Consider the following 24,840-nt stretch of genomic DNA (forward strand, 5'->3'; position numbering starts at 1 on the left):
TCTCAATCACCGCTACGGATGCGCCTCGCTGTACTGTACTACAGTGTCCCGTTCCACGACGCGCCGTCCTGGGCCCGCCCCAGCACAGCTACAGCACGGCCGCGGCGCCGCTCACCTCAAAGCAAGGGCACGGGGCGTACTTCGTAGGTCGTGTACTTGTAGTAGGTCGCTACACAAAATCGCTACGCAAACTCGCAGTGTGCAAACGCCGCCCCGCCCCGGGCCTCGCTTATCTCCGCGAACGCCAACTTCCAGCGCCCCCAGCCTCCAGCCCATCAGCCTCCAGCTCCAAGCCAGTCGGAAGGCCGCCGCCGCCGGGCGCCGCTGTGCCGCTGCGCTGTTCACTATTTCCAGGCCAGACATGATGTGAAGGCGGCGGGGTGGATGTCGCGGCCGAGGGGAGGGGGGGGGGGCGCAATGCCACACTGGAGTGGACTGCAGAGAGGAGCTGCCGCCGCTCCACTATGCGAAACGTGCTCCCTTGGCAGGCGGGGCGGGGCGGGGCGGGGACGGAGGGAGGGAGGGCGGGCAAGGACGAAAAAGCAGCGGGTCTGCTCGGACCATCGAGGACGAGCGGTCTGCTGGAAGGACTGGGAAGGGTGACAGGATGAAGGTCAGTGGTGCTGGCCTGCTGGCCCGTGGTGGCGGCAGGCGGCACGGGCCTGGGGGCAGACAGCCTGGCGCTGCGGCGGGACGCACGCACACACACACACGCGCCTACACAATCATATCCCCCCCACCACCACCACCACCACACACACCTTGACGCACACGTGAAGGGCGCGTCCTTCCCGGCAGGTACAGGGGGCGATGTCAGCCCCGCGAGCTCACTGTCAATTAGCGTCACGTCGTTAGCGCGTGACGCTGGTTCAAATCCCGCCGCCGCGGCCGCACACCGAAAGGCAAGGCAACGCGACAGCCGAGTGGCGTGCTACAGTGTGCCACACGGCAGGGACGTGACGAGGCAGCCCTTCTCTGTCTTTTCGAGAGGGCGGGGCCGGGCCGGGCAGCGCGCTAGGGCAGTGCCAGCAGAGCCTAGGGGTGGGAATAATATGCGGAGGCTCCTGTAAGTGGCCCGCACGTCGGCGCTGCTGGAAATATGACTCTGGGCGCGTAATTTGAAACTTAAACAGAGTCTCATCACGCAACCCCCCGCCCCCTCTCTATTCCTCTATCTGCCCCGCGCTCCGCAGAAGGTCCAACATGGAGGCCAACAAAAGGCGCGGGGAGCAACAAACATTCGAAGCGGGGCGCTGTCGAGGGCGCTGTGCCTCGCGCTTCGCGCTCCGCGTTCGCGCCATGACGTCTGCTTTCATTCGCATCCCCCGCCTCCAGTCTCTCTCTTGGCCACGTCCCTTTCTTTCGCCGTCTCTCTCTCCCTCTTTGCGTTTTAATTTTCCAACGACGGCGCTGATGGCGCGCGCTGCTTGGCGCTGCGGACGCTGTTCCTTCGCGCGTCCTGGTTTTGAAAGGCGCTGAGAGATGAGGGTCTCCTCTCTCTCTCGCTCCCTCGCACCTGCCGGCCCTTTGACTGGGCATTACGGGATGGGACGGCGGCCAGACAAAGGAGCGAGATAACCAGAAGCGGCTCACTCCGAACCGTGGTTCTGTTGCTCTGTCTCTCTCTCGCACGGGGCAGGCGCCCCATGAGTGCGAGAGAGAGACAGAGTGACGAAGCGCTGCAGAACGAGCCCGGCAGGATTCGACGCTCGTTCATTTGCACTGCATCAAAGGCACTATCGGGGCCAGCCGCCGGTCCGAGCGGCGGCACTGTGAAGGGGATGCAAGAGGGTGATGGGGATGGCGACAGGTGTGGCCCGGGCCCAGAAAGGCGGCACCAGGTCCAGGAGGCCCTCGAGGCCAGCTCGGGGCACTTCGAGTAGTGAACCAGACTGCCACCTGTAACGTGGCACCGTCCGCCCCGCGCCACGCCGCGCCACGCCGCCGCCCGCACCCCTCGGCAAGGCCTTGCAGACCCTCGCCCCGAAGGGCCGAAGGACCGAAGGACCGAAGGAGGGACCCAGCGCCAAACACCCAAAGATATGGCCGGACCCTCCGCTCCCCTCGCTCCCTCCCTCCGCCTGGACAAGAAGGGTGGCTCGGTGCAGCCCCTGCTGCAGCCGGCGGGGAGGGGCCGGCCGACCGGCCGTCCACGTCGTGTCCACTGCCAAGCAAGCGTTGCTGCAGCGGCCGCCAAGCGTCACTTGAGACACCGCCGCGCCGGGGCCGCGCCCTTCTGCAGTGCCGTGGGTTGCCTACCGGCACGGCGGCGGCTCGCAGTGCGACAAGCAGCCCGCCGGCGGCAGCGCACACAGGAACACGCCTGCACCCGACAAGACCCACCTGTGGCCACCGTCGCGATCCTGGATCCGGGGTTAATCCACGACGGGGAGGTCACCGTCGACGGCGTGGTGCCTGTCGTCGTCGCCACCGCTACGATGCGGCTGAGCACTCTCGCGACGTCCACAACGTCCTCGGCGCGCGGGGCGTGGCGGGGCGTGGCCGTGGGCCTGCTTGCTGGGCGGCGTGCCGGACCGCGGTCGCACCGCTACTGCCGAGCCAGGCAGCCAGCCAGGCAGCCAGGCAGGCAGCCAGCGCCGCCACCACGTGCACCCCACCAATCGATTCGCCCCCGGGGCCGCGTCCGGGGTGCCGAGGGGCGGCGAGGCGCGGCGTCCTCGTCGCGCGCACGGCGGGGACGGCGGGCACGGCGCCGCGGGCAGGCAGCGCGGCGACGCCTGCGACGCCACCCGGACGCTCCACCCCGCAGCCATAACCCTCGCCCGCCCCGCCCCGCCCCCGCCCCGCCCCACCCCACCCCGCGGCCTCCGGGCGAGCCGGCGGCACCGCCGAGCAGCCGCGGAAGGATGCAGGCTGCACCGCGGCTGCACCCGCTGCACCTGTGGTGGCTGTGAGAACGGCGATACGGCGGCGGTTCGGCTCGGTTCGGCTTGTTGGGCTGCGCCATGGCGGCGAGGCGACCGCACCCTGCCGCACACCGCTCGCTGCGGCACCGAGCGTCGTCTTCGTCGCTCTCTGTCTCTGTCGCACTCCTGGGGCGTCCCCTATCGGTGCGAGCGAGACAGAGCGACGAAAACGACTCTCGGAATCAAGCTGCCAGGGAGCAGGAGGGAGCAGGGGTATCGACGCTAAGCTCGCAACCAACGGTCCCAGCGCCTACACTGCTTCGGCAGCAGGCCGCCGCAAGCGTATGGGTGGCGCGAACAAGGGCGCGAAGACAAAGGGGAGGCAGGGTCGAGTTTGCCGTGAGATGCGGTGTCGTCGGTCAGATCCGATTCACCTCGAAGCATCGCCACGCGGTGACAGTGGCCAACCACAACCACGGATCGTCGGTGAGTTTTCCTGCCAATTGCATTTCCCCAGCTGAGAGCATTTTCTGCCAGATGCATTTCTTCGGCCGGAGAGCACTATTCTGCCAGAGAGCATTTTCCCTGATACAACGAAGGCGGTCCGCGGCTCGTCCATGACAGGGGTCGTGACACTGGCAGCACCTGATGGGGCCTTCGCCGCCGCGCCGCCACGCCCCCGCCACGGCTGACTCCGCTCGTCGAACAAAAGCGCGGCCGAAGCAAATCCCGGCGCCTCGTCACCCCGTCCGCTCCGCCCCGCCACCGCAAATGACTCACCCCCACGCCGTGCCGGCCGCGGGCCGCGACCCTCGCGCGCCAAAAGTTATGGCGCCGGCCCGCCTCGCGTGTTGCCGTGTGTTACGGTGCGCGATTCGCGGACGCGCTATCACGCGCTGCAGCCGGGCTCTCTCTCTCTCTCTCTCTCTCTCTCTCTCTCGTCTCTCTCTCTCTCTCTCTCTCTCTCTCTCTCTCTCTCTCTCTCTCGCTCTCTCTCTCGCTCTCTCACGGAACGCCCCGTGAGTGCGAGCGAGGCAGAGCGAAGACAGCGCGCCGCTGCTGATAGTGAGCATTATGCGCACGAACGCGAACACAGGTGCGAGGTGAGTTACTGGGATGCGCGGCGCCAGCAGCAGCAGCACCCCTCCCTCTCCTCCTGGCCCGGCTTGGCCTCCGAGCCCCGGACTACCCCGGCCCGGACGAGAACGATGAATTCCAAAGCGGCCGACCCTGCCCGCCAACCCCCTCCCGGTACCTCGGCCGTCTCGAGTTGGGGAGACAAGGAGATATCACATTAGAAAACGCCGGAATTCCATCCCAGCCCCAGTCGGGGAGGCCGAAGCCGGAATGCCCGGACCGGCGGCACGGCGGCGCCATAGAGACGTCCGAGACGCCGAGGCGCCGCCGAGGAGCAATTCATATCGACGGCAGGGAGGATCATTCCGCCGCTCTGTTTCTGCCGCACTGGTCGGGGGTGAGAGAGACAGCACGACGAAACGAACTCCGCAGTCCGCAGCCCCGACCCCGGAATAGCGCCGCCGCCGCCCCGCAGCAGGGGCACGCGGGAAAAGAATTGACGGGTACAGTACTCGAACTCGGGCCGGGCTTGGGCCGCTGCGGCACGCTGCGGCGCTGCGGGTCCGTGCGCCGCGCCCCTGCGCCCTTACGACGCGCTGGAATGTGGGTCAGGACCGTTAGGACCGTCAGGACCGTCAGGTCGCCGGCGTGGCGTACCCGGCAGCGCTGGGCTGGGCTGGGCTGGGTAGGGCCACCCGGCCGAACAAAGTCCTGCCAAGTCCCCGTGGGCACGGGCAGCACGGGGCACTCTGACTGCCTTGCCTCGGACCGGCCGCCCCCCGGGAGCGGCACGGCCAGGGCCTTGGCCAGGGCCTTCCGGGCCTCGGCCACGCAGCACGACGCAGAAGCCCCCCGCCGAGGCCGACAATCACTGCAGCGGGGCTGTGGGGCGCTGGGGCGCGCGGAATGAGGGCCGGGAAGGGTCCCCGAACGACGCGACGGCGCCAAAGGGCTGCTCAGCGGCACGGCCCGCCCGCCCCGCCCGAGGCCCTTCCGCAGCACACCTTTCAGCGGGGCCGCGCGGCCCGCCGGGGGACGCCTCCGCCGAAGTGACCTCCTTGTAGACGGCCATCGCGTCGCCGGGCTAATTTTATTTTACTCCTCTCCGCCGGGCGACGGCGCCGCCGGTCGCTAACCTTTTCCGTATTGCCATTTTCCCCCAGGCCTTGGTGCCCGCCCTGCCGCCCTGCCTGCCTGGTCCTCTCCTCGCCCATTGTCGCCTCTTCTCCTCCTTCTCTCTCTCCTCCGCCTCCTTGCCGCCGCTTTTCCCAATTTCTCCGCGGGAACGGGAATACCCTTGCCGACGACGCGGTTCTGCTCGAAGAATCGCCTCATGTCGCCTCGCCGAAAGCGCCGCGGGCCGAAGCCCCACCCCCCAAGCCCGAAGCCCCGGCCGCACAAAAGCCCCACCGCCCCCCTCGCTTTCCGGGCCCCGCTCCCCCCAGCGCCAGCTGCTAACTTGTGGAGCCGCCGGGACACGGCGGCGAAATGGAGGGAGAGAGAAACCAGCGAGATGAGAGATTAACTCGGCCACACGTTTTTGTTCCTTTTCCCGCGCAAGTCCTGCCTGCGCCCTGCGGACGACCAATCATGGCGTGCGATAAGAAACGCGCATAGACATGGAAACGCGTGTAGGCAGCGCGGGGCGGGCGGCCTACCCGGCCGGAGATCCCCACCCCACCCCCGTCTTCCACACCCCACCCCAACTCCCGCAGTAAACTCCAATCGGGTACAGATACCGGCAGACTTATTAGGCCGGGACGGGGTGCGAGATTCAATTCAAGGGATCACGCCGCCTGATGGAAGCCCCACCCGCCGGCCTGAGCAGCGCCTCGTCGCTCTGTCTCTCTCGCACGCGGGGGGCGTCTCGCAGGGTGGAGAGGGAGAGAGAGAGAGAGAGAGAGAGAGAGAGAGAGAGAGAGAGAGAGAGCGACGAGGACTGTTCGGGATCGGCCAGGCCGCCGCCCTTCAACTAAGTTCGCCCGATAAGACTTGAGGCCTCCGCGAATCTCGGCCCACGCTGTCTCTCTCTGACACACGCCGCCCGCGCCTAAGGGGGCGCGAGTTTGTCGTAATTTGTTTAAGCGGGCCGAGGCCGGACTGCCTCGCCTGCCTCGCCGCGGCCGACTTTTAATCTGGCCGTGTTCGGCGGCGTGCTCTCGGCGCCAACAGGAACACTCAGCACGGCCAGGCCGGCAGACTGATTCCGAGAGTCGTTTTCGTCGCTCTGCCTCTCTCGCACCTATTCCGGACGCCCCACGAGTGCGAGAGAAACAGAGCGACGAAAACGACTCTCGGAATCAGTCTGCTGGCCGCGGGGCAGGGCGGCAGGGCGGCCCAGGGCGCACGGAAAATGAGGGCAATTCACACAGTGCTCAGGGGCGCAGAAACACCCCGAAGCGCCGTCAGCGCCCCCCCCCCCCCGGGACGGCAGCATGCGGCAGCCCCCTCCCCCCTCTTTTTGCCGACCCCTCCTCCGTCCTGGAGCCTGGAATGTCCTGGAGCGGCTGGAATTAGACTCCAGACACGCGTCGCGCGCGCGTGATCTCATTTGCACGACGGGGACCTGGGCCTGCCTGCCTTCCTGCTTGTTGGCGCTGTTGGCGGCAAGTTGGGCCGGTTTCATCGACACGTCGGTGCTTCCGGCGGCCTGCCTGCCTGCCTGCCTGCCTGCCTGCCTTGCCGCCTGGCCGCCTGCCGCGACCGCAGCCATCTGTTCTCCGGGACACCCCGGCTGACTCATATTTGCATTTGGCGTGTTCGCCGCGGGAAGGCCGCGGGGCGTTAAGGGAAAGGGGAAGGGAGGGGCGGGGGTAGCGCAGCACCTCGCATGTGTGGAGCCGCCCCACCGCCGACAGCCAGCGCGGAGCTCTGCCAACAGACTTAACCCCCGAAGCACACCGCCGCACCCCGCCACGGAGCGCCACCTCACGTCGGCGCCTTCCAACACGTTTTTCTTTTCCATTTCTCGCGGTTCCTATTTGCAGCGGTGCGCTTGCTATCAGCTCGACAGCCCCCAAAGCCCCTGCGTGCCTCCGCGGCCACGACGACCCAAACTTAGTTTTGCCCCCAATCGGCCAGGCCTCCGCGCCCCCGCCCCGACTCCAACACGCCGGGCGAGCCGCGGCGAGCGGGGAAGGGAAGGGTCAACGAATCGGTCAGACGCACGCCAATCCCACGTAGTCGCACGTCGTTCACAGCGGGGCCGCGCCATTGTTGGGTGGACGGGCAGGAGTTCTTACTCTCGCAGCGACACCGATCCAATTTGCATGTACTTTCCCCCAACTCACACAGAGACACCCCCACACACGCACATACACAAGTCAAGCGCACAGGTGTAGTATTGTCTCCCTCTCGACTCCCCCCGGCGGACCCGCGAGCGCTCTGTGGCCGCGGCCTGGCCTACCTCGCGGTCGCCCTCGAGGTCCTCGAAGCCCTCGCGGTGGAGGCGAAGAAGTCCAGCGTGGCGGCCACGGCGAGCGGTCCCTGCGGCGCGGGCGGCCACGCTGAGCGCGCATGCGGAGCCGGAGTCCACTCAGAGGCCGTGCCTCAAGGTGGTGTCACTGAGGCCTGTCTCACAGGCCGTTTCGCAGACTGCTTCGCTGGGTCGTGTCTGCTTCACCGAGGCGGGGCGCTGCGAGTGCGCGGTTCACTGGCGCGGACTCGGCGGTTAGACAAAGCCAACACGACCACGACGACGTGGCGGCGGCGCGACGCCCTCGACGCGACTACTGGAGAACAGCAAGCGGTATTTACACTGGCCGCCCTGCCCTGCCCCCACCCCCGGGCCGCCGCCCCAGTGTCTGCGTGTGTGCCCACACTGCCCACCCGCGGGGTGGGGGCGAAATGGACTGCCACGCGCCACTGACCTCCCCCCTCCCCCTTCTCTTTTAGAGTTGGTAACGCTGTTGGGGCAGTACCTTATTAATTTCCACCCCGCGGGTATCGCCCTTCCTTTCTGCCTCCCCCGCAGCAGCGCCAGCAGCGCCAGCACTCAGGAATAAAAACGAGAGAGAGAGAGAGAGAAAATGCGTCCTTTTAAAACGAAAAGCCTCGCGACTTTTTCCTCCGGCCCCCCTTTCTCTCTCCCCCCTCCCCCTCTACCCCGCAAAGTGAGAGCAATCCTGGCCGCGATCCGCGGCGGGTCTCGACAGACTACAAAGGGCGCGGGGGTGAGTGATCGGCCGCCGGAGTGGCCGCATGATTGAAGGAGGAGAGCGAGAGAGAGTGAGAGAGAGAGAGAGAGAGAGAGAGAGAGAGAGAGAGAGAGAGAGAGAGAGAGAGAGAGAGAGAGAGAGAGAGAGAGAGAGACAGAGAGAGACAGAGAGGGAGGGAGGGCGTATCCACGGGCGGGGGGTTGGAATGAAAACGAAACGGACCGACGGACAGACAGACAGCGCAACCCGCAATACGAGCGGACGGAGCGGACCACGAAAGTGGCCGAAAAGCAAGTGTGGCAGAACACACCCCTAGGCCCTCGGCCTGGCTAGGGCCGGATGGGCGCGGCGCTGCGAATGCCGATTGGCGTGGTCGTTCTGCGGACTGGCTCCGAGAGTCGCTCTCGTCGCTCTGTCTCTCTCGCACATACAGGACGCCTCATGCGTGCGAGAGAGACAGAGCGGCGAAAAGGACTCTCTGCTGGCCGCACGGCCCGCCACGGACGCCACTGCCCCGATCCAGCTCCAGACTCCAGGCCACGCCCTCCCTCCAGACATTCTCCAGATGCACGGAGGGAAGTTCCCCGGCCTCGCTGCTGCGCCGCGCTGCCGTGCCGCGGCTCTGAGGGCGGACTCATTCTGCCCTACACCGTGTCCTCCAGGACTCCAGTCCTCCCCAAAGGGGGCGGCGGACGGGCGGACGGGCGGGCGGACACAGAGAGCGGAGAAGCCTCGGGAGAAGCAGAGACGTTTCAAAGCCATCTCGAAATGCGCGCCGCGCGGCCCGCACGGTGGGGCTGCTGGCTGTGGAGAGGGCGGCGGGAGGGGCGGCCACACGGAGACGCTTTTCCCCGACCCCGCTCGCAGACACTTTTGAACCGGGCGCGTTGGAACCCCTAGCTCGAAACTTGGTACTCACTGGCTGTGGTTGTCGTGCGCGCCGCGGTACGCCATGGCGCCGTGACCACCCTCCGACATGTAGCCGTCCGCGACGTCGGGCAGCCCGCACTGGTTGGACCGCCTCCGCAGCACGTCGCCGTCCGACATGTAGCCTGGAAGAGAGAGGCAGATGTCGCGTGGTTACTTTTACTACCTGATTCGGGTTACGGATGTGAAGCCAACGCCGGCTGCGAGTGGGAGCCTCTGGCTTGAATGGAAACATGGTCACGCGTTGCGGATACCCCCGCGGCAACGGCTCCAGAGGCGTGGGGTAGCGCGGGCCGTTCCAGGCGGCTGCCTCCACAAGGCGCGGACAGGCAACCCGCCGCGCAGCCGTGCGTGGCAGGCACGGCCGAGGGCACGCGATACCCCGCGCGCGAGGGCCGCAGAGACTTGAAGGCCAGAGGCCGCCGCCGCACAGGAGGCGGCCAAAACTCTGCGAAACAGGACTCGAACCGAACACGCCACCAATGGATTCCTCGTTGAGAGCAATCCATTGGTGGGGTCACACGTTTGCGGTTCGAGTACTGTTCAGCGACTCTGGATCTCAAAACGCGTCTAGAAGTTTGGCCACCCCCACCCGTCTTCTGGCCCACTGTGAGGGCGAGCGCGTTGTGTTCACTCACCGGACGACATGTCGGCCTCCACGTCGGCCTCCGACCGCTTGGGCTCCACCTTGTAGGCGGGGTACTTCTGCTGCTTGGCGGGCTGCGGGCCGCCCTGAGGCGCCACCAGGCCGCGGCCCGTGCGGTGGTAGCCCTGCAGCAAGGGCTGCATCGGTTTCACGTTCATGGTCGAGTCCTCGTCGTCGAAGGAGCCCTCGGCGGCATGGCCGTGGCCGTTGCCGTTGACGTGGCCGTTCGCCTGGCCGTTGGGGACGCCGTTGGCATGGCCGTTGGAAATGTTTGAGTCTTTGCTCATGATCTGGAGGAAGAAAAATGTTCGGGTAAGTCCAGTCCACGTGAGCTTCACTTGACTGAAGCCCAAATTACTCGGCAGAAAGCGCACTCACCATGCTGCTGCAGTCTGAGTCGCTCGGCCGGAACACGATGCTGCCGTCGGACGAGTTGCTGTGGCCGGTCGAGTTGGACAGCGACGAGTCCGCCTTGGAGGAGTCCGTGCGCGAGTCCGTCCGCGTGGAGTCGTTGAGGTCGCTCTGCTGCAAGGGGCTGACGAGCGCCACGCTCAGGCCGCCGTTGATGGAGTTGACCACGTCCACGGGGTTGTTGTAGTGGTTGAGGGCCGCCTCGTCCTTGGTGGGCGACTGCCTGGGCTTGATCACCAGGTCCTTGCTGGCGTCCTTGAGCGAGATGAGCGAGCCGTGGTGGCTGTCCGGCCTGGCGGGCTTGCTCGTGCCCTTGACGGCGGCGGTGGGCTTGGGGATGCCCGTGCCTGCACCCGGCGGTGGCGGCGCCGGCATGCCGTGCGGGGTGCCGTTGTGGCCGTTGGGCAGGCCGTTGGGTCCGTTGGGTCCGTTGGGTCCGTTGGGCAGTCCGTTGGGCAGCCCGTTGCAGCCGGGCGTGCTGAGCGGCGACACGGACCCGTTGTACATGCTGCCGGGCCCGCTGCCGGGGCCGTTGGCGGGCGGCGAGGACGCCGTCGAGTTGGAGCCGCTGCGCAGGTCGCTGACGCCGCTGTCGCGGTCCCGCATGCTGGGGGTGCGTTCGGCCGTCCGGTCCGGCGTCACGGCGGCCGGCCGCGTGTCCTGCTCGGGCGTGGACGCGCTGAGCCGCGACGTCGGCGTGCCCGTCGGCGTGGTCAGCACCTTGGGCGGGATGAGGCAGGACGCGCGCCGGCCGTCCTCGTGGTGGTGCAGCTGCTCGGGCGGCCGCTGCGGCACCAGCGCGCTGCCCACGCCCACCACGGAGCCGCTCTGCCGGTGCTGCTGCTTGGCGCCCGCCTTGGCGCTGCTCTTGGGCGAGCCCTGCTGGCCCTGCTTGGCGTCCTTGCCGCGCGAGATCTTGCTGCGCAGCCCCGACAGCGACGGCTTGGGGCTGGGGCACGGGCTGGCCGCGTCGTGGCTGGCGGCGTAGTTGGGCAGCAGGGAGTGGCCCTGGGGCGTATTCGAGTCCCTGGGCCTGCCAACCAAAAGCAACAGTCATACACTGCAGTCCACGCGGAGGTCAGCAGGACGAGCCACGCACAGTGGAGGCGCCCAAAAACGCGTTTTGAGCTCCAGAGTCGCAAAATGGGACCCGAACGTGTGACCCCACCAATGGACCCCTCGTTCGGAGAGCAATCCATTGGTGGGGTCAAACGTTCGGTTCGAGTCCCGCTTAGCGACCCTGGAGCTCAAAACGCGTCTAGAGTTTTGGCCGGCGACTGTGCCGCGTGGCCGCTTTGCGCCGCTTTGCGTCGCGTACCCGGAGAACGGCTTGGCGTCGAGGCTGGTGGACGAGTCGCTGCGCTCGGACCGCGCCGAGCTGAAGCCGCTCGAGCTGGACGTGCGCTTGGAGACCCCGGTGGTGGCTGCGGACAACGAGACGGGGATGAGCACGACAGGCACTACACGCCAAAGACGCAACGCGACGTCAATCTCACCGGAGCTGCTGCTCTTTATCTTCTCAGTCTTGTCCTTGTTGTTGAACAGCTTGAACTTGTCCAGCATGGACGAGTTCTTGCCGCTGCTGGGCGGCGCCGCGTTGGCGCTGTAGGGGCTGGCCACGCTGGGCGTGCGCAGCTGCGAGTGCTGGCGGCTGCAACACCACGCACGACATCATCGCAATGACAGTGGGGGATGAAAACAGAGTGAGGCGAGATGGACTGGCGGACGCACCCGTTGCCATTGATGTGCTTCTCGGTGAGGGAGCCCCGGTTGCCGGGCTTGGGGATGAACGAGTGCGTGGCCGAGCTGGGGCTGGTGGACCGCGAGCTGCTGGCCGAGGCGGGCTTGAGCGGCCCGGCCGCGGACTGGCCGATGGCGCTGATGGCGCCGGGCGGCAGCAGGTGGCGCGCCTTGTCCGGCGGGTTGCGCCTCACCGGCGTGGACGTCGCCGGCACCGGGATGCTGGTCACGGCGCCGTGCTTGCCGTTGAAGGGCGACGGCAGCCTGCAACAGGGAGGCGGCCTCGTGAGCACCACGTCGAACCCACAACGCGTCCACAAAGAGAGAAAGACCACACACACGGCGCCGACAGGACACGCACGTCACTGACACTCGCTACGCGACACGTCCAAATAACGAGCTCGCGCCCGACACAAAGGAGGCGCGATTTTTCATATTTCCCCCTTCGTTCGTGTCGCCGGCAGGGGAAACGCGAGACCCGAAGCCACCGAAGACCTCTCTAGTACTGAGTACCGAGCAGCCTGGCGCTGTTGTTGTCAATCCCCGCGAGTGAGGGCGAGGAGGAAAGGTACCCACCACCCTCACCCCCGCAGGGGTAGTAAGCTGCACGCGTGCAGCGACAGCAAAAACAACAACAACAACAACAACAACCACTGCAGCTGGAGCGAAAGGGGGAGGAAGGGGGAGGCGCCATCATCAGGAAGCCTGCAGTGGAGTGCACGCGCGCACGTGTGTGAGTGAGAGTGCGTGCCAGTGTGAGTGTGTGGGAGGCAGACGGGGAGAAAGCGAAAAAAACAGGGGTGGGGGGAAACGAGAATGTGTACTTATTAGAGGCTGGCTGGGGTGCGCGCGGTGCGGAACGGCGCGGGGGGGGGGGGGGGGGGGGGCAGGAAGGCCGCGACAGGGGAGACTCTCTCTCACCTTCAACGATAGGCAATCACAAGTCTACTCGTGGCGCCCAAATCCGAATCGGGCGGGAAAAAAAGTGTAACAAATGCAGTGCGATTGCAGGGTAAAGTACCGCGAACCCCCGCACCCCGCTCCAAGGCCCTTCCCCCTTCCCCTACCCCCGCGCGGGGCGCGGTAGCGTATTAATTTCGCTAACGACGCGACGTCACATGCATCGCACACGGCGCGGTGCGGTGAAGCGGAAAAAGGGGGGGGGGACGCGGAACCCCCCACTTAGAGGGTAATCACTGCCGCTAACTTCGAGCAATTACTGCATACATTAGCCCCGTTTCTCGAAAATATTCTCGTCCGATCGATTGGAACATTATGCTGAAGGGTTTTCTAGGTTTGGACAGTCAAACAGGGGAGGACTGAAATGGAGTCCATATTCAATCCGCCATCGTCATCACCGCCAGGGTGGATGTGCTTTGGCTGACAGTTGAAATGGGGCGCGATTCACTGCAACATTCTCCGCGCAAACAAGCCCCTCCTCAGCCAGGAGGCAGACGCGGTGACGGTGTGAAGAGCGCCCGCAGCCACGCTTTTTCATTTTAATTTTTTTTTCGCGCCGCCGAGAGGAGGACAGGTGCCGTTCCAATATTTGCGGGTGGCTCAGCAAAACGAGTCCCGCCAAACACGCCGCGGCCGCGAGCAGCGCGTCGTCCAAACAGAGCGTGCGCACTCCGCCCGCAGCGCCCCGGCGCCGCACAGAGGACAGCCTATTTCGTGTGTGAACCCAACCGTGCACCGACCGGGGCCTCCGCTCGCCCTCCGTGCCTCCAGGTGCGAGGGGCGGGGAAGGGGCGGGGGAGGGGAGAGCGTGAATGAACGCCCAGCCAGCCGAGCGTGGCGTCGGCGTGGTCCATTGGCTCGGCAGCGACGGGGGCATTCCCTCCGCCCCGGTAGGCCACTTGGCCGTCTTTCACGGACCGTTCGCACGGCGTTGGCGCGGCGCTGGCACAGAGGCGCGCGCGTCGCTACCCCACGCTCCAGCGAGCGCACACACGACACACTGTGACAATCGGCGGGACGGCCCAGGTCCCCGTCTCCGCACGCCCTCCGACGAAGGTCCCCCGGCACGCACCGTGCATCTAATGAACGCAGCCGCCCCCGTGAAGTACGGCCCCTGCGAGCCCCAAGGGTGCCGTGCCGTGCCGTGTCGCCGCGCAGCCTGCAGACGCGGCGACTGCACGCGTCCAGGGAGACGGCTGGGCTCCACCACACGGCCACACGGCCCCGCCCAAGTCCATTAGTCGCGGTGGGTGGCTCGGCGGGCCCGTGCGCCCTCCGCTTAGCGCACCGCGACGCGCGGGGTAGCGCCGCGTGCCTTCCATACCCCACGCAGCGAAAGGCACGGAGGGCTCCACGAGGAGAGTGGCGATACTCCACGCGCCCGGTTATCGTCACTGGAGGGTGCCCCGGCCGCGTGGCCGCGTGGGTGGCAAAGCCCCCTGATTGACATTTGAAACCGCTCCGCTTCCGGCGCGCGGCCGCGACGCCCCGAACGCCGAGACGATTAGTGATTCCCGGCCTGGCCCTCCCCGCCCTCGAGTGGCAGCGCCGACGGGGCGCGGGGCGACACTCCAAACAGCCCGCGGCACGTTCTCGCCGAGGCTTCGCGGAGCCCAACTAGTCCATGAATACAGAGAGGCGCCTCGCCGCGTCGTCGATGCATTATCAATAAGGCGAAGGCGGGGCGGTCGCCGCGTCGCGGAGTGAATAATCCGCGGCCGCTTATTGCGAAACAACAGCCGAGGCCGCTTGCCGGGCCGCCGGGCCGCCGGGGCCAAGTTCGCCGCGTTTTCAGGGGGATTCGGGGCGCTTCATCGGCGAGGACGCGCTGCGCGGCACCGCCCTCGGCCGCGACGGCCACCTGGGCCAGCCCGTGAATAAAACATCGGCCAGCCTTGCAGTGGAGGGGCTGATGGCCGAAGGGCTGACAGCCTGAAAGGGCTGAGGGGCGAAGGCAGGGCGCCTCGTCGTCCCTTGTCCCGCTTCCCCAATGAAAACACTTGATCAGACCGAGTGCTCGAGGAGGCCGCGGCCCGCAGGCCGATTCCGAAGTTACAGCGCGTCTGTCTCTCTCGCACTGGTAATCCCAGGGCGTCCCGCAGGGGTGCGAGCGAGACAGAGACAAAGTGCGGTTCGGAAACAGCTTTTTGGCGGACTGTGACCGCTCGGGGCACGATGTGGAAACGCTGCCCCGCACTGTGTCTTTCAGTAGGGCTCCGCATCAAACTGCGTGTCCTCGACGCCTAGATTGCCACTAGACACCTCCAGGACGTCCTGTCCTCCCTCGATAGCTCCTGTGGACGACCTAGATTGCCCCTCGACACCTCCTGGACGTCCTAGATTACCCCCGACACCTCGGCCCTCGGGCGCCGGCCGGTGTGGCTCCAGCTGTCGGCGAGACGGCGCGACGGCGAGGGAAGCCCCCAGATTAGGCCAGTGTGTGTGTTTGGCCAACACATGCCGCTACCGGATAGCGCGCTGCAGCTGCCGCGGCACCTCCATCACCTTCACTGTAAACACGGCGCCGAGGACACGGCCAGCAGCAGCACCCCGCTCGGGATCAAGCCGTGAGGACCTGACACCGTTGTCGCCTCGGCGCGGCGCGGCGCCAGCCCCGCCAACGTGTCCGTTAACCATGACGGCCTGCTGGTGGGCGTTCATAGCGGAGCCGGTGTGCATGGCAGTGTGCATGGCAGTGTGCATGACAGTGTGCATGGCAGTGCATGGTGGTCCATGGAGGTTCATGGCGGTACATGGCAGTGCATGGCAGTGCATGGCAGTGCATGACAGTGCATGGCAGTGTATGGCGGTGCATGGCAGTGCATGGCAGTGCATGGCAGTGCATGGCAGTGCATGACAGTGCATGGCAGTGTATGGCGGTGCATGGCAGTGCATGGCAGTGCATGGCAGTGCATGGCGGAGCGGGGAGGGGAATCGAGTCCACGCCGCTTCCGGTCATGGACGCATAAAAAGCTGGACGAGTAGCGGCCGATCACACACAGCCGGCCCACTGCCCGTGCACGGCGAGCCCACGGCCCGTCGCGACAGGAAAAGTAGATCCCTGATTCATATTCCGAAGCAGGGCTGACAACCTGACGACCGCGGGACAGCGGCGGCGCGCTGCCAACAGCCGCCAGGTCGCCCCGCCCGCTCCGCCCGCGGTGCGTCCGGCAGGCTCGTTCCCAACAGTGTGTCGCCCCGTCTCTGTCGCACTCGAGGGGCGTTGCGTAGAGGTGCGAGAGAGAAAGGGCGCACTGCTCGGAATCAGTCCGCCGGACTGGCCGGCCCGCGTGTTCCACTGGAGCGGAGCTAAGAGATAAATGGCAAAAGGCAATCGAAGCGGCTCGGTTTGGGCTTGCTTTGGGCCGGTTTAGTATTCGCCTCATTTAGACGGATAGGCCCTGGTGCGGCCCTGGTGCGGTGCCACGCCCCGTCCCTCTCACTCGCACCCCTGCCACTCCACTGCAGCCAAGAACAAACACCTGACGCCGCGGCGAGGCGAGGCGAGGGCCGGCCGGTCCGGTACGCTAATCGCCTCGGCACGCGAAGCAAACATTCCGACCGCAACAGTGGGGCGTTGTGACGAAACGAGACGCGCGGTCTCATTAGAATTTTGCGTCGCATTCTCGTTGCAGGGCAGCAATGGCAGCGCTGTCTCTCTTGCACACTGCGAGCGGAACGCCCCCAAGTGAGTGCGAGGGAGACGGCTGTCAGTCTGCAGCCTGCTGCAGCGCTGTGCTTGGCCGTCCGTCGACCTCCCACCGCAAGCAAGCAAACAAACGGGCGCAAGCCGCACGCCGAGTCCACGCGGGAGTCCACGCTCGAGTCCACGCTGGAGTCTGCACGTCGAAGCGTAATCCGAGCCCAGACGGGTGGCGCGGACTGCACCGCCGGACGCGAACGCACTTGAGTCCATCACTTTATGTCCGGATCCGCACACGTGGGTGGAAGGAACACGTGGAACGGCCGCGCCCTGCTTCACACACACACACACACACACACACACACACACACACACACACACACACACACACACACACACACACACACACACACGCTCACCCAGTCGCACATACAGATACACCACCCACTCGTTTCCACGGCCAGGCCCCCCTCGCCGGGGGTACCCACAGTGTACCCACACAGCCGGCGGCGCGGCAACTGGTACTCCGGGCAGACGGAGGGCCCCCGCCTTGCCGCCTTGCGGTCCTTCTGTCTCGCTCCTCACTCAAGGGCGGGGAGGGGGAGGGGTACCCGTCAACTGGGCCGCGCAAAACGCCGGCAGCGGAGCCGGTATTTGAACCCGGGACTTCCGCGCGACACGTCGGCGGCGGCCTGGATCCCCGCCACCCGCTGGACTCCTGGTGGTATCCAAAGACTGGGGCCCGGTGGCCCGACAAGCACCACGCCGTGGCCGCGGAGCGCGGTCAGGCAGTACCTGCGGCAGGCCGGCGAGCTGGGCAGGCTGCGCGACTTCCGGCTGGAGCTGGAGTTCCCCATGGCTGCGCGCGGGGCTGCTGCACTACCTCGTCACGTCGTCGGGCACCTCGGCGCGGGCGTCACGGGCGTCACGGTCACGGTACGGCACGCCGACGACGACGCGCTACGGCGCGCTGCGAGGCGACGCGACGCGGCGCAGCACATGCATTGTGTGATTTTGTTACGCGACTGAAGCACTTACTCCTCCCGTGCCTCCTCTTCCCCGTCGTCCCCGTCCGCGCGGAGGGCGGGCCGGGCCGCGGGAGGGGAACGAACCCCAGCCGCTGCAGCCGCGGCGGCGGCAGCAGCAGCGGGCCGCAGACGGCGTGGCGGCGGGGTGGCCGTCGAACCCCACCCCACCCGCCGCCAGTTTACAATGCCTCCCCTCCCTCCGCGTGGTCCAGGGGGTGTGTTGCTTCGCGGCCCGCGGCTGTCGCCCGAGTAACACGCCAATAAGGCAGCCCGGCTTGCGAAACAAAAACAAAACCCAGCCTCGCGTTCGGGTTGACCCTTCGCTCATTCGGACATCCGACCGGACCGGACCGGCGGCGTGTTCCATAAGGATGCATTCGCCTGGTTCCAAACCAAAGGGCGTAGGAACTGACGGGGGAATAGGACGGCGAAGGCACGAACACACAAGTTGGCAAACGCCAAAGCAAGTCGTGCAACGTGCTCGCTGCTGCAGGCTGCGCGGGGTTGGCGCCGGGCTGCAGGCGGACTCAGAGCATCGTCGCTCTGTCTCTCTCGCACTCACCGCGTGCAATCACAGCGCCGCGGGAGTGCGAGAGAGACGGGACCAGCCTGCTGGGGTGCAGTGCGCCGCACCGCGCCACCCTCGGGCCGAGCCAGCCGAGCCAGCCGAGGGACAGATCAGCCAATGGCGTGCGCCTTGCGCCCCGAGCCCTCCCCGGGCGGCACTGCTGGGACACGGTGAGCACGGCGTGCACGGCGTCCGGGGAGGCGCCGTAACGCCCGGCACGGCACGCCGACAAACACCTGGCCCTGGCTGGCCTGGACGCGCACCTCGCCTGGATGAGGCCCTGGATGAGGCCCTGGATGAGGCCCTGGATGGATGCGGTTGGCATGGCAACGCGGCAACGCGCGCGACAACGCCCCCAAAAAACGGCGGGCAGACGCCGATGACAAGTGGGCCTCTCTCTCCCTCGAAATGAAACGGAAACGGCGCGAGCGTGGAGGTGGGTGGGGCCTGGCGGGCTGGCTGCGCGGCCAAGGCGGAGACGGCCGCGGTCCTGGAGCGGTGCGCCGGGTGGGCGCCGGGTGGGCTGCACTTGCAGGATGATTGCCTCGATGGCGATTGTATGCCAGCGAACAGCGCCACTGCCGTCTGCATAATACGGATACCAGGACACTTTTGGAAATGGCAGTGCAGACTGATTCCGCGAGTCGTTTTCGTCGCTCTGTCTCTCTCGCGGTGTCCCTTAGGCGCGAGAGACACAGAGCGACGAAACGACTCGCGGAATCAGTCTGCAGACGGACTGCGACTGCAGGACCGTCTTCGTCCACCTCGTGCGGGAGTGTTCACTTACGGGCAGCGCCCCAGACAACGGCCACGGCGGACCCACGCGCGTTAATCCACAGGGTCGGGTCACTTTCCTTATTGCCGGGTCATGCACTTCACACCTACACACCCACACGCACGCACACACGCGCAGAACGTCAGCGCGCGACGACGCGTACGTGCCAGCCAGCCAGCCGGTGGCCGGCCAACTCACACATACACACACACGGGGCCGCGACTCAGCACTCACTGACTGGCTGGCTGGCCGTGCCGGCCTGGCCGCGCCGGGCTCCTTGACTTGCACGCCTTTTACTCGCCCCGCCCCGCCCCGCCTCCGCGCGCCTAGGCCCCTCCAGGGGCCCCGCCGAGCCGAGCCGCGGCCCTGCGCAGCGGGGGCCGCCCTGCCCAGCGTGCATTTTAATAGGGCTGTCAGAAGGGAGGGGAAAATCGGAGAAAAATCGTGGCGAGTGAACGGCGACACTGATACGTGCCAGCGGGCGGCTAGCGGGCGGGTCGCCGGGCCGGGCGACCCTTTCTGGGTAAACTGGCAAACGGCGGCCCCGCCAACGCCAACGCCCCGCCCGAGCCAACTGGGACACCGCGACACCGCGGTCCCAGCGGAACGGAACCGCAGTGTCCATGCCTCGGAGTCAGTGCGCACACAGCAAGAGTGCCTCGGGCAGCCACACTGGCATTCTTGTTGTCCGGGACGCACGCACTGTCCGCCGGGACGGCCCTCGGCAGCGCTAGCGCTTCGCGTCAACACACTGGCCGTCCAACCGCAGGACATCTGGAGGGCCGCGTTCGAGGCCCCGCGGGGGGCTTGGTGGAGAGCGAGAGAGACAGGGAGAGAGGAAGGGAGAGGGAGAGACGGAGATTGGGCCGCGGTCGAAAACGCACACGGCGCCGAAGAAGCCGTCACGACAGGCCAGCTATTTGTACACGGTCGATGATTGGTCCACGGTGTGTCACACACTGCATGCCGAGTGCTGTAACGCTGCGAGCGGCGCGGGGACTTCATTAAAAAGGGATCGGAAAGCGCGCGGCCAGTGGGGCCAGCGGAGGCGCACCCTCAAAGCAAAGCGGGCGGAGCTAGCACTCCGTTTGATGAAACACGAAACGAAATGAAATCACTCGGCTTTATGATCCGCTGCCCTTTTCGCCGCACTGCCACTTCCGCCCGGATGACGATGACGGGGAAACACACTGTCACCGAGTCCCCCCCCCCCCCCCCCCCCCCCCCGGCCGTGTGCAGCGCAGCGCAGCACCGGACAGTGTAGCGACTCTGCGAGCGTCCGGCGCCGTCACCCCTTCCACTGCCAAATTTTCAAAATACTTTTTACTTGATGGGTTTTGCAGGTTACCCACGTGGCTTTGACACTGGCACTCAATAGGAGCGCGGGGCGGGGGAGAGAGGCCCGAGAGTGAGAGAGAGAGAGGCTGCTTGTTCGGAGTCGCGCTCCTAATGCCATGAGAAATGGTCCCGGCCAATAATAATTGCAACGCGACCGCGGCAAAAACGCGGCGTCATGCACACAGGACGATCAATAACCGAGAGAGAGAGAGAGAGAGAGAGAGAGAGAGAGAGAGAGAGAGAGAGAGAGAGAGAGAGAGAGAGAGAGAGAGAGAGAGAGAGAGAGAGAGAGAGAGAGAGAGAGAGAGAGAGAGAGAGAGAGAGAGAGGGGCGGGGCCACCTTCGAGACGGGCACCACGTCGCCGAGAGTACGGGAGTACAGCTACGCCACTGCCACAGGCCGGCAACCTGCCAGCCGCGTCAAGCCCGTCCGCCGGCCGGCATTCCAATAACTTCCTCTTTATCATCATCTGGCAAACGCAACGCGGTGCGGCCCTATCTCTGCGTGTGTGTGTGTGTGTGTGCGTTGGGGTGCCCCTCTGCGACAGCCTAGACCACTGCTCCGGCCGGTGAATCGGGGCCCACACCGAGTCAAGCCATTCTGGCCATTCTGCAGAAAGTGTCGGATTCCGGGGCGGAGGGCGGGCGGTGGCGACGGCTCGGCGAGGAGGAGGGGCCCAAATGCCAAAATGCAACTTTATTTCCCGGTTTGTTTATCTTTTATTGTATTTTTTTTTCCATATCCGGCAGTAGCGGCGCCAATTCGTCACAGGTAAAGCTATTTGCGGCGAAAGGGGGAGCGGGCGGTGGAGGGGCACTCTTTTTTTTCTTCTTCAAAGGCACGCCCCGTGCTGGCTGCAGGCAAAACACGCACACACGCACGCACGCACGCACGCACGCACGCCCACACGCGCAACATACCCACACGGCACGGCCGGGCGCGGCTCTGCACCTTGGAGAGCGGCGCGGCGCGATATCCGTGGGAGAAACGGCACTCCGTCCGTACCGGTCCGGAAACGAGACGCACTTGACGAGCAGCGAGACGCTCTTTCATAACACGGTGTGGGCGCAATGCATGCGTCAATGAGTGGAGGGATAAAAGGAATGAGTCAATGAAGGACGAAATGAATCAATCCACGGATAAATGACATGCGCGAATGGATGGATGAATGAATGAATGAATAAATGAATGGACGAATGAATGAATGAATGAATGAATGAATGAATGAATGAATGAATGAATGAATGAATGAATGAATGAATGAATGAATGAATGAATGAATGAATGAATGAACTATTGGATAAATTAATGGATTAATTAGGGATGAGTGCACAATGGATAAATGAATTCATGAAGAATGAATGGGGCGTGAAAGGAGTCTCATTGCTCAGTCATTTCATTAATAAAATTAAGAAACAAATTAGTAATTGACACACACACACTAACACAAGAATGAATGGCGGTCGCACGAGATGAATGATGATGCATGCAGGGACACAGGTGCGTGGGGCTCGCAGCAACATGACTCCCGATCCTGCCTTTGGCCTCGCTCTTGCATGCGAGTCGATACATAATAAAACCCACGCTGCCCAGCGCACCGCCCCGGAGGCCCGAAGGCCGCAACCGCAACGCATGCTCTTCCGAGGATCTGTGACGTGCTTCCCGAAGCGTCCTCCCCCGCGAGCACGCTACACTGCAAATGGTGCGATAGCGGGGCTCCGATCGCGTCTCCCCGAATTTCCATACTAATCCGGGGCCGGCGATTGAGATAATGCACGGAGTCTCCGCGCTCTGCGGCCTCCATTCCGAGACAGTCCCTCTGCTTGTCTCCCTCGCACCCCTAGGGAACGGCCCACGAGTGCGAGAGAGACAGAGCGACGGTGAGCCACGGTGAGCTCCGAGTCCCCGCCGTCCGGTCGGGGTGTGATTTACTTGCGGGGCCCCGCACCACTGTAAGCAGCCCAATAGCATCGCGAGCCTCATTAGCGCCGCCGCGTTCGAACGCCCGATCCCACTTCGCACCGCGACAAACCCGCCTACAAATTGCACTGTGTGAAGCGGCGCGCCACGTGGACGGTGTGTTGCGGCTTCACCGAGGCCTCCCATCCCTCCGCCCTCCCCACAGCCTCCCCACAGCCTCCCCACAGCCTCCGGGCTGCTCCAGCACGCTCCAGCCTTCTGCAAACACTGTAACCGATCTGCAAGCAAGCACGACGCCGCCGACGGCGCCCCCCGTCCGCCTGCTTTGCTGCTTAGAGGAGGTGGCGGCAGACTCGCGAGCGAGAGGAGAGGCTCGTGTCTCGATGCCACCGACGCGCAGCGCGCAGCGCGCAGCCTCGCAGGCCGCGGAAAAAGAGGGTCTTGTCACTTTGTGTGTCTTGCAGGCCGACACACACACGCTGATATCGCGGGAATACCTCCGGCAAGCAGCCCCTTTGGTCGTCGTCGGCGTGCTCGGCTCGGCGCGGCGCGGCACCCCCAGGCCGTGTTCCCTTTCAGCCGCAGAGTGCGGGGCGGTCGGGGCGATCGGGTGTCGCGGCGACGCGTGGCGACGCGATGACGGGGAGCGGCACGGCCGGACCAGCAGGTTGACCCGGCACCGCAATACAAACAGCGATGGCGTAGTGGTCAGCGCGCTTGTTTCCGGACCGGAAGGTGGCGGGTTCAAATCGCACCCCGTCCCTTCCCGTTTCGCGTTCCCGGCCGACCCAGTTAGCAGCGCAAAGGCACGGCCTCGGGCGCCGCCCTGGGCACCGCCCTGTATGCAATGCAGTCGGTCCCTTCGCTTGGAGGGCTGGCGGGCCCGAGGGCTATCGAGTTGAAGGAAAGGGCGACTGTCGGCCGCAGTTATGAGACGATTCATCATCCCCCTCCTCCAGTGCTCCAGCGAGAACGACGAGGCGTAATCAATGAGCATGCACCTCGTGTGCACCGGTCTTCGCTTTTTGCAGCAAATCCCTCTTTGTTTCAAAGTGGGTGGCCCGGCCCGGCCGTCTTCAAAGACTAATTACCCGGAATCGGCGGCAAAAGTTTCAAAGAACTCGCGCGTCGCGCCGAGTTTCTGATTCCCGCGCGGTGAAATGCGCAAAGTGAATTAAAACGCGCCTCCTCGTCGGCTAAGTGAATTTCTCATTCGGGGCCGCGGGGGGTACGCCGGGCCGGGCAGGACGAAGGGCTGCTCTGGGGGCGGCCGTCCCTTCAAACATTCCTTTCCCTTCGTCAGATAGTGCAGGCCACTCACCGCCCCTGCCTCGCGGGCCGCGTCCAAGAGGGCCGTTATTCGCACGCGGCCCCGATCGTGAGGCCATCCCAGACGGCCGCCTTTGCAGATGATTACGGCGCCGCCCTCCCCTCGCGGGGCGTTTCGTCCCTCCTGCGTCCGCAAGGCCCCGTCGCGCCGTCTCTCTCGCACTCAGGGCGCGGCCCGGGGGTGTGCGAGAGACCGCGACCGGCCGGAATGGGGCCGCGCAGGCCGTCCGGGCCCCCAGCAGCCTAATGGCGACCCCCCGAGGGGCCCAGATTCCCTCAAACGGATCGGGCCTCAGATTGGACCATTAGACAAGTACGACGCCGAGTGCGCACGCGGAGCGGGCCGAGGAGTGGGCCAACCTGGAGGGCGGCGCCGGGCGGCACCAACTTGGAGCACTTCTTGATGTACTGCCGCGGGAACACGGCCCAACGTGCGGCGCGGAGCGACCCGAACTAGCAGACCCCCGGAAGATGGACACTGCTGGGAATTCCCTGGTAGAACCTTCGGACTTGGCGAAATATTCAAGGGGTGACCACTGTAAAATTTTGTGTACTACAAAGTTGTGGGAAGGTGCTAGAATGTGCAAGATTTCCGGCGTATTTGCCAGACACATTGCCTACATACAGGCGTTCTTGCCACCTGAATGTGTGCAAATTTCGCACTGATGAATGCAGGAAGTTGTTACCCCCTCGAAAATATTACGCATCAGTTTCCAAATGGCATGGGCATTTTGAAAGCCTTTGGCGAATCAGCGGGCGATTCAGTCGAGAGACGAAGCCCCGAGCGCCGCGCCTCGCGGAAAATTTCCGGCGGGGGAATGTCACGTCTGCGGCTCGCGAAACGCGCCCCGCTCGCCGCCCCAGCACGCCAATCAGGGCCGCGGGCCGCAAGGCTTTGGGGCCTGGGCCTGGGTGCCTGTGGGGCAGCGGTTCTCAACCTTAGGGTCGCGACCCCAAGTGGGGTCGCGAAAAAATTTTAAGGGGTCGAGGCGAGGTAGCTGGGGTCGTGTTTTGGGTCGATTTTAAGCAGCCACTGCGTCTGATCCGAGGCGGGCATTTTGCTCCCTCAACCGGCAATTGGTCTTTGAACCTTCCTTTAGCATGCCTTTGTTACGGAGTGTGATTATCAGTCTTAGTTTGGGAGCAGCATTGTCTCAAAGTTTACCAAAACGGTCAGAAATGTCTTTGAAAAATCGTGTTTTGGGCTGATTTTAAGCAGCCACTGCGTCTGATCCGAGGCGGTATTTCGTCCTCCTTCAACAGGCAATTGGTCTTTGGACCGTCTTTTAGCATGCCTTTGTTACGGAGTGTGATTATCGGTCTTAGTTTGGGAGCAGTATTGTCTCAAAGTTGGCCGAAACGCTCAGAAATGTCTTTGAAAAATCGTTGTGCCTGTTTTGGTCAACTTTGAGACAATACTGCTCCCAAACTAAGACTGATAATCGCATTCCGT

At 65.0% G+C, this 24,840-nt stretch overlaps 2 protein-coding genes across 2 annotated transcripts in view; both read right to left on the minus strand.

Annotated features, from left to right (window-relative positions):
• Positions 1 to 10,505, minus strand: part of LOC117641048 (protein sickie-like) — a 53,787-nt gene extending 43,282 nt beyond the window's left edge. The window contains exons 1-3 of the mRNA XM_034378146.1: positions 10,053 to 10,505; positions 9,667 to 9,964; positions 9,021 to 9,153 (exon numbers count right to left, since the gene is read on the minus strand). Coding sequence (XP_034234037.1) covers positions 9,021 to 9,153; positions 9,667 to 9,964; positions 10,053 to 10,460 — 839 coding nt within the window. The 5' untranslated portion in view covers positions 10,461 to 10,505. The remainder of the gene's footprint in view (positions 1 to 9,020; positions 9,154 to 9,666; positions 9,965 to 10,052) is intronic.
• Positions 10,506 to 10,798: 293 nt separating this feature from the next.
• LOC117641050 (protein sickie-like) overlaps positions 10,799 to 24,840 on the minus strand; it is a 135,763-nt gene continuing 121,721 nt past the window's right edge. Inside the window, exons 7-11 of the mRNA XM_034378149.1 lie at positions 11,817 to 12,089; positions 11,582 to 11,736; positions 11,404 to 11,509; positions 10,918 to 11,118; positions 10,799 to 10,805 (exon numbers count right to left, since the gene is read on the minus strand). Coding sequence (XP_034234040.1) covers positions 10,799 to 10,805; positions 10,918 to 11,118; positions 11,404 to 11,509; positions 11,582 to 11,736; positions 11,817 to 12,089 — 742 coding nt within the window. The remainder of the gene's footprint in view (positions 10,806 to 10,917; positions 11,119 to 11,403; positions 11,510 to 11,581; positions 11,737 to 11,816; positions 12,090 to 24,840) is intronic.

Source organism: Thrips palmi, unplaced genomic scaffold, assembly GCF_012932325.1.
Source record: "Thrips palmi isolate BJ-2018 unplaced genomic scaffold, TpBJ-2018v1 HiC_scaffold_15, whole genome shotgun sequence".
Taxonomy (NCBI): domain Eukaryota; kingdom Metazoa; phylum Arthropoda; class Insecta; order Thysanoptera; family Thripidae; genus Thrips; species Thrips palmi.